Here is an 8368-nt window from a genome sequence, read left to right on the forward strand (position 1 = left end):
CTGTTAGAGGAAGCCGGAGTACCCAGAGAGAACCCAAGCATGCTCAGGGAGAACATGCAAACTCCATGCAGAAAGACCCCAGTGGGTAGCAGCAGTGCTTCCCACTGCTCCACTGAACAGCCTCAGTCATTTATTTAAATACAAAAACAATTTTTCCAGTGTTTGTTTTTTTTTGTTCTTTCTAAGAAGTGTTGCTTACACTTAATGATGAACTGAAATTCACTTTCCCAGAAAACTAGAGTATTAAATCAAAACAATGAAATAAGGATTTAAAAAAGTTTAAATCTACTTAAAAATATGTATTTTTTCTGCATTTTGGTGTGGCATGGAGATGATCATGCTGTGGCTGTTTGGATCCGCCGTCTCTCATCTCTCTCTTGATATTACCCTATTGATTATTTCTGGGTTTTGGCCAGTCTGCCTGAAATGAACTATGAGATGGCTTGGTGGTTAAAGCAGGTATTGGCTCTTTAGCTAATGTTAACTCTTACTGGGTTTCATCAGGGAGCCATGACTTTAGGACTTTATATACATAATGAACCAACACTAGTAGATGGCGTGGCTTTCTATATAATTTATTTTACACTGGAATTCACAGCATATATGCTCCTCCTCAGCTTTGATTTCCAAAAAGAGAACTTTAGACTACTAACTACTTTGGATAAAACGGATTTTGATTTTGTTTTTTGTTCAGAAGGACTTATTGCAACAAAAGCAGCCTTAAAGCTCTGACTTAACAAGCCCACCAATGCCTTATGAATCTCCCCCAAACTCTTGAATAGTGTTTGCTTCAAAGTTCTTCTAAAGTATGTGGTAATTATCAGTTCTTGTGCACTTTTCCTACTTGACCTTTTTCCAATTTAAATCTCCCTTCATCTACTATCTGAAAACTCAGCTTCTTCAGTGATGCCACTTAAACAATTGCCAAATGAACCATGTTTTTCTTGATTGTGGAAGGCCCTAAATAGCTCTAGATTCATTTCTTTATTATGTAATATTAGAATTGTTTAACAAACAGTTTCTCAGGGTTTTTATTTTCCGGAAACCATAATCCCCAAAATGAATGAGAAATACTAACTCAAAATTTATCAGTAAGTGTGTAATGAGTCCAGAATTTATGGTGCATTATTTTAGTGCCCCACAGTTAACTAAAAAACTGAAAACATTTAACGTATTGGTGATGCTTTAGGCTGCACAGTGAAGCTAGTTGAGCTTTTGCTTTGGACCAAGAAGATCCTAGATTTGAATTCCAGTCAGGGGGTTTGCTGCCTGGAGTTTGGATTTTTTTATCACCCTTGGGTTCTCTATGCGAACTCCAGTTTCCTCCCGTCATAAACAAACAAACAAAAAAACATGACTTATATATAAAATGATAAAAATGCACCTGTGTATATATGTAAATATTTACCCTATTTGTGCCACTATAAATGTTTAAAGACTATTGTAAAAGTAGAAACCCTTTTCAGGGCAAGGTTATGTAATATATTGGGCTCTGTTGGAGTTATTGGGATTTCTCAGTGCAAAAAGTTTTTATTTTCATAACTGCATATCAACCCAGCAAACTGAACCCCTCAGCGACTTAAAGCATATGCCTAGCAACAACACTATTAGTTAAAACGTTTGAGGGTGAAGACTATATTCTCTGAAACATTATAAAGTCTACAACTACTAAACTCCAAAATAAACTCATATCCTAATATTTGAACAGTTTAGAAGTTAATCTTAAGATGCAGGAGATGAATTCTTGCTGGCTGAATCTCATACCACGTAGTCTTTTTGGTTGGTAATACAGGCCCAGCACGCTGTAATTCTGCAGAAAAGCTGAGGATGGTAATATGGATAATTTCTCTGTTGGCTTTGGCTGATGCACTCAGAATTCTCTGCACATTCATCACTCCCATGTACACCCTTGGGTTATAGCGAGGTACAATTTGGTTGGTTTCGACAGTCTGTGTGCATCTTTTTGCATGTGAGCAGAAATGAAACAGGAACAAGAAACTGATATTAAGGCCTCATACTTACATGATGCACATTAGACCCTTCGGTTTTCTTGATATAAACACAAACATGCAGACAGATGCACATGGATAGTGAAGTATCAGTTATACTGTGACTATATACTCATTAAAACTGGATGGTTTCAAACCATTTGCCACCATAAATACAAGCATCATTTAGAAATCTTAAAGGGCTGCAGTCGCAGACGGAAGTTTCTGTCAGGAAGGACTTAATACACATGTTGGATACCATCTTAAAAAAGGCATGCTGTGAAGATGAAAACAGGAAGTGTGCTAAAGATGTCTGCGGTGATTTGTATACCTGTCGTGACGGCTCAGGAGTTGGTAATGATTTTTGCATTTTCCCTTATAAACATAATTAAGGCTGAGGAGAAGAACTGATGCAAAACTTTTTTAGAGAAAAATGTATGGTTGCTGCATCAGAGCAGAAGATGCTCTCCATATTCATTGGCACCACTGTTTTCAATGTGAAACTTATTGCTCTGACTGTAGAAATATTGTATTTATTTCCCATTATTTCCTTTAAAATCAACAGAAATTTCCCATTTTAAAGCATGGCTAAAAGAAAATGGCCTCCATGTCGCATGCTATAGAGTAGATCTGAAATAATAACTTAAGTAATTAATAAGTTATTTGACATTTTTTTTACCTCAAATTTTACTTCAAAGGTAAAATTTGAGGTAAGAAATGCTTTAGTGAAATTTGTTTAATAAAATATGCCACCTTCATTTTTTTTAAAAGCATTCTGCAGATCCTAGCAAATATATGGTAAAATGAATGTAAATGAATTTATGTGTTTAAAAGGATCACTTTTTGCAGTCGGCGCATGCCTATCCCTCTTATTTAGCAACAAGACTATTTGTAAAGGTTCTTCATAACTTTTTTAAACATGCTAAAATAGAAAAGTTCAATACTGTTTCAGAAAAAAATATTTCAGATTAATACCAGGATGGTTCTTCGGCTTAACTTAAAAAACAACTAAATTTACTGAATTTTGCAGCTAAACCCAGACTTCTAAGATATCAGTTGTGCTGCAATTTCTCTGAGTACAAATGACCTGGACTGATGCGCATATATGTAAATTCAAGGCCCACACAAGTTGACATTTTCAACTCTTAAGAATTTTTACACCATGGATTACATGGACTTCCCAAATGGTTATGAAATTACCGAGTAAAGAAAAAAAAAATTTGGTTGCCTATTAAAAGTTTTTTTTTAATCCTTGCTTTTTTCTCACTTTCTGCTCTCTCAGATAAATGTGGATTTGATGGGTTCATTTAACGAGGTATCAGTTAGGTTAATTTAGAAAAACTCAGTGGTGTGTGGTTTCTATAAATAGGAGCATCATGGGAACAAACATTGTTTGATTCCTGGCTGTGTTTGCATGTCGCTGGTTCAGACCAGGTCTGAACATCCCAAAGCCTTGATAAAGTCTTCTGTTGTATTTTGCCTGATTTATAATGAGTAAGGGAGATGAGCCAACCTGCTTTTGTAAAACAGTTTTATCAAATTGCCTTTGTTTTTTGCATTTTAAATGTTTTTTTCTTTTTTCATGGTCCTTCAATCTTAAAACCACCCTATACTAATCATTTAGAGTTTCCTTGGGGTATATAACAGTTGTGGGTCTAAAGGTTTTAAAATACAACCTTCTAAAGAGGAAATCAGGGAAACTTAACACGGTATTTTCAAGATAGAGTTTGGAAATCTTTGACCCTGAGGAATCTAAAAGAGGCTCTGTTTCTTTTTAAATCATCATTTGTGTCATTTCCTTACACCTAGGTCAAGTTGGGAGCTTCCTGACCTGCGAGACAGTAAGATCCGTGCAATAAGTGACTCGGATGGCGTCAACTACCCCTGGTACGGCAACACAACAGAGACCTTCACCGTGGTGGGACCCACAAAGAGGGACAGCAAGTTCACAGTTAACATGAATGACAATTTTTACCCCAGTGTCACCTGGGGAGTGCCGGTCAGCGACAGCAACCTGCCACTGCTCAGCAGCATCCAGCGCGACCAGAGTTTTACCACCTGGCTAGTTGCCATCAACCAGGCCACCTCAGAGACAGTCGTCCTCCGGACAATCCGCTGGAGGATGCGGCTTCACATTCATGTGGACCCAGAGAAACCTCTGGGTCAAAGGGCTGTTTTAAAGGAGCCTGTGGCTCAGGAACAGCCTCAAATATTGGGCAAGAATGAACCCATCCCCCCCAACGCCATGGTGAAACCCAACGCCAATGATGCCCAGGTGCTTATGTGGCGGCCAAAGAAGGGTGATCCCGTGGTGGTCATCCCCCCTAAATACTAATCTACTCCTACAGACCAGACTGGCCTTTCAAACCTCTTGTTTCATCTCCTATCTTGTTTTTTTTTACTCTCTTTTCACAGCCTCTCAGTGCTTTAATCTATGTTTTTTGTTATTTTCCCTATTATTTTGCCTCTATAATCTTCTCATGTTAGTGGAAAAAAAACCCAAACAAACCAACTGACATGGAAAGGAGGCTAATAAATCCATTGCAGAGAAAAGGAGCGCATGTTCCCTTCAAGGAAGGAATTTACTGCAATTACCTGCAACCATTCTACCTTCAAACAGAGGTCGGGTGTCACTGTGCTGAAATGCAAAAAGAACAAAAGCAGTGTTTTCATTTTGATTTAACTCTTTGGCTGGGTGAGGCAGCTGATGTCAACTGTGGTAGAGGTTAGGCAACATGTCTGCAAACATGCTGCTCAAACTGTGTACGAATACTAGAGGAATTTTTTAATATTATTTATAGGCTGGAGGAGAATGCATTCAATTGTGTTTTATGTTTGGTTATTTACACGAGGAATTGCAATGAGTGACTTTTAATCTAGTCTTTTTTTTAAGATATTCTAGACATTTTAATCCATGCTGCCTTAAGTTTACATTGCTTTCCACTGCAAACATGTTTTCGCCTTAAACTTAAGTGCAATGAAGTTATTTAGTCCTTTGTCCCAATTCTTCCACACTCTTGGTGTTGCTGGCATGTGTGTTTAGGACAAGAACCAGAGCACAGAAGCGAACCGCGTTTTAGATCCACACGTCTAGAAAACTCCAATGACATTACGAGTAGAAACAGTTACACAATCAAACTAACTCGGCTGGTTGTGTTTCAAGTGGATTATGCAACAAAAGAGAAGCTCTGTGAAGTCGTCTGTAGTGCTCAGCACGGTAAACTACAAGAACATCTGGAGAAAAATCTAGTGAAAAGCACAGTTGACCTCATTTTTGTCACTTTATTCTGCTGATAAGAACTTCATCTCAGGGCCTCCGTTTTACTTATTTCCTCTGTCTGCTTTCATCTGTCTTTTTTCCCAAACTTGTCCTACTGCTGTATCTCTATCTATGGCTTACACTGGACATAATGCAGCTTATCCTTTTTGTTTCTTTATCATTTAAATTGACACTTTCTCTGTGAGAAAAAAAAGAAATCTACAATAGTATTCTGCTAATTCTCTTTCTCACGTTATGTGTTCTCCGCTGTCGAGGCAGTGGGGAAGTTTAATGCCGACTGCACAGCTGGCATATAGATGACCCACTTCTCTTCTCTGCCAGTCGTAGCTCTCGCTGCATGCGGGGCCTGTCTCCCTTTATTTTACCGCCAGCTAGAGTAGCGCAGGCACACATGCATGAATAAAGAGCTCTGGTCAGCTAAATATCAGTCTCCCAAATCTGAATGCTCCTCTATCTGGAACACTTTACAAGAAAATAGAAATCAGAGTTGAATTTGAATTTAGGAATCCACCTCCTCCTTCCAGGTACGAAGCCAATGACAGATTTTTTTTTCTTTCCCAATTTTTATCCCAGCAGACAAATGAAATAGATAAAAACTTACCAGTTTATAAACTGAACCTCATATTTAAATGCAAACCTTGCTACAAACTGAATGACAATGGTGACATTTGCCTCATATCAGTATTCTAGATCGGAAACTGCAGTTTGAAACTGCAGCCAGGAAAAAAAAAAATCCCTCTGGTATTGTCTCAAAAAAAACATCTGCCACTGTCTTTGAAGCTTAACGGTTGAGCCATTTTATTTTATTTGCATAACATGCAAAAATAGAAACATAGCTTGCTTTAATATAAAGCTGGACTAAAGCTGGTACCTCTGCCTGAAAGAGGGGAGAGGCTTGACCCCACCCACTGTGACCCTGAACAGGATAAAACTGGAAAAAAAAAATTCTTAAGGATAATACGAAATTCTGAAAACCTGTGTGAAATTTTTCCTGTGACTATAAATGTGGGTTACCTCTGTGGGATAACATCCTCTAAAAGCTTTTTGAGAATGAAAGATGTAGACCCTTTTCAGTAAGTGTTATTATCTTATTAAGTAAACATTATAGTTGCTTCAATAAAAGCTATTTGTTCAATTTTACACCTCCTTACTGTTTGGGGGCAACTGATCTGAAAGGTTTTTCTTGATCCATTCTTAGTGTTTAACGAGGGAAGATAATTGGCAGCGTACCGCCTCATATCCCTCATTTCCTCTCTAATTAACCCTCCTCCCTTTAAATAACAGTGTTGTGAAAATAGTTTAAAGTTTTCGACAATTCTGTTGGCATAAATTTGACATTTATAAGATTTATTTATTTTTTTTATCTCCAAAAAGCAGATGTCTTCTATTACCTTGAACTAATTGTTTGCTTTATCTTCTGGGACAGACTAATTCAAATTCCCATTCCTCCTGCTGTAGATAATTCATTGTCTGCTACCTTTAAACAGAACCAATGCTGGAATATCCCTTAAATAATTTTAAATTCAAACATTGCTGAAGCCCATGGTTGGCTTAAGACAGCCAATGAGTCACAGGGCATCACTGGAAGTATTGAAGGAGAAGGGAGGCTACTGGGGGACGGCTGTCACATTTAGATATGCAGTGACATACTTTCTGAAGCTCTCTTTGGGCCGAACTGAGCTGAGCTGAGCTGGGCTAGTTCAAATCACTGCTCAGGCTTAAAGGAGGTCAAACAGTAACAGTAAAGGGCTGTCAGAGTGCAATGTAAAAGTGAAGGCAAACTGAATCCTTTCAGAAAACCGAAGCTACTGTGTTATGAGAGCAGCCTGGATGCAATCCAAACAATTTCTTTGTTATAAAACAAGCTTGAATATAATGTTTTTAATTTCTAACCGTTCTGCATGTGGACTTTTTATTTCATAGATTCTTTTAAAATCCCAGATGGACATCATGTAGCATAAAAATACTCTACCAAACAGATGCCTGCGCTAGTCTGCTGCCATTGTCTATCTATTCTCTCTCTCTCTCTCACACATACAGAAAGTTCAGCTGAGTTTATGTCCTTGTCATGAAACAGGGGTTGAGCAAGCCCACACCAGCACACAGCTTCCCCCTGAGGGGAAGGGCGCAGGCCGGACGCAGTATCTGATTGTCACCGCAGTGTCACTTTGGCAGAGTGTACTCATTTAGGGGGCCTGCACGTGGCTCATGCGACTACATGCACGAGAGAATGGAGCCATAAGCACAAACACACCTGCTCACTAATATTTAGAGAGTGATGTGCAGCTCGTATGTTTTGTTTGTTTTAATATTGCAATTTTGATAACAAAAAAAGTGAATTTAAGAGATCACTGAGAGTGTTTGTCAGTAATCATCAGTGTTTATATGTTGGGTTGAAGCTAAACGACACCAAGTGTCTTTTTCTTTATCTAAATCGTGTTCGATCATAATGTGTGATGTGTTCACACCAGGGGAAAATGACAGCAATGCTATTTGTGCTTCCCTAAAAAAAAAGCCACAGAAAAACAAAATTGAGATATTTTGATGAGGGTTTTTCTTTTTTGTTTTGTTTATTTTGTATTGATTGTGTTGATTTTAGCTGTTAAGATGGCAAGATGTGCCAATATTGGACAAAGCCAAACTATGCAGTGTGACGCTGACGGCCTCATGGACTCACAAACCTCCTGGAGATATGGTTCAAATGAAAAGTATTTTTTATTCCCAGAAAAGAATTTTGGATTGAATGATGTGGGGTTGAGTGCCAAGTGAATGGACATCTACACTTCAATAACCACACCTCTGCAGTTTTACCGAGGGCTGCTACCTTTGCCTTCCTGTCTTAAGTTGGTATATTATCTCCCTGAAGCAATCAGCACCATTTGGCCTCATTTCTTGGATTTTGTTTGTGTTTTTACATCAATTAAAATGTAATATAGGCTTCTATAGGTCATCCTGCTCTCTCATATTTTGTCAATAAATTCAGCTAATCGTTTTACAAGGTAAAACTCTCAAATGTAGTACAAAAGTCAATTGATGATACAGAGTTTCAGCTATTTCCTGGAAGTGCAGCACTGGAGTAGCAAAGGCAGAATGTGTTTGT

The 8368-nt window shown here is 38.2% G+C and overlaps 1 protein-coding gene across 3 annotated transcripts in view; it reads left to right on the plus strand.

Annotated features, from left to right (window-relative positions):
• The window catches only part of fam78a (family with sequence similarity 78 member A), an 11282-nt gene extending 3509 nt beyond the window's left edge, over positions 1-7773 (plus strand). For all 3 annotated transcript variants that reach the window (XM_015392851.1, XM_015392859.1, XM_015392867.1), the window contains exon 3: positions 3798-7773. In XM_015392851.1, coding sequence (XP_015248337.1) covers positions 3798-4323 — 526 coding nt within the window. In that variant the 3' untranslated portion in view covers positions 4324-7773. The remainder of the gene's footprint in view (positions 1-3797) is intronic.
• The last annotated feature ends 595 nt before the right edge of the window (positions 7774-8368 follow it).

Source organism: Cyprinodon variegatus, unplaced genomic scaffold, assembly GCF_000732505.1.
Source record: "Cyprinodon variegatus isolate N-32 unplaced genomic scaffold, C_variegatus-1.0 Scaffold23, whole genome shotgun sequence".
NCBI classification, from domain to species: domain Eukaryota; kingdom Metazoa; phylum Chordata; class Actinopteri; order Cyprinodontiformes; family Cyprinodontidae; genus Cyprinodon; species Cyprinodon variegatus.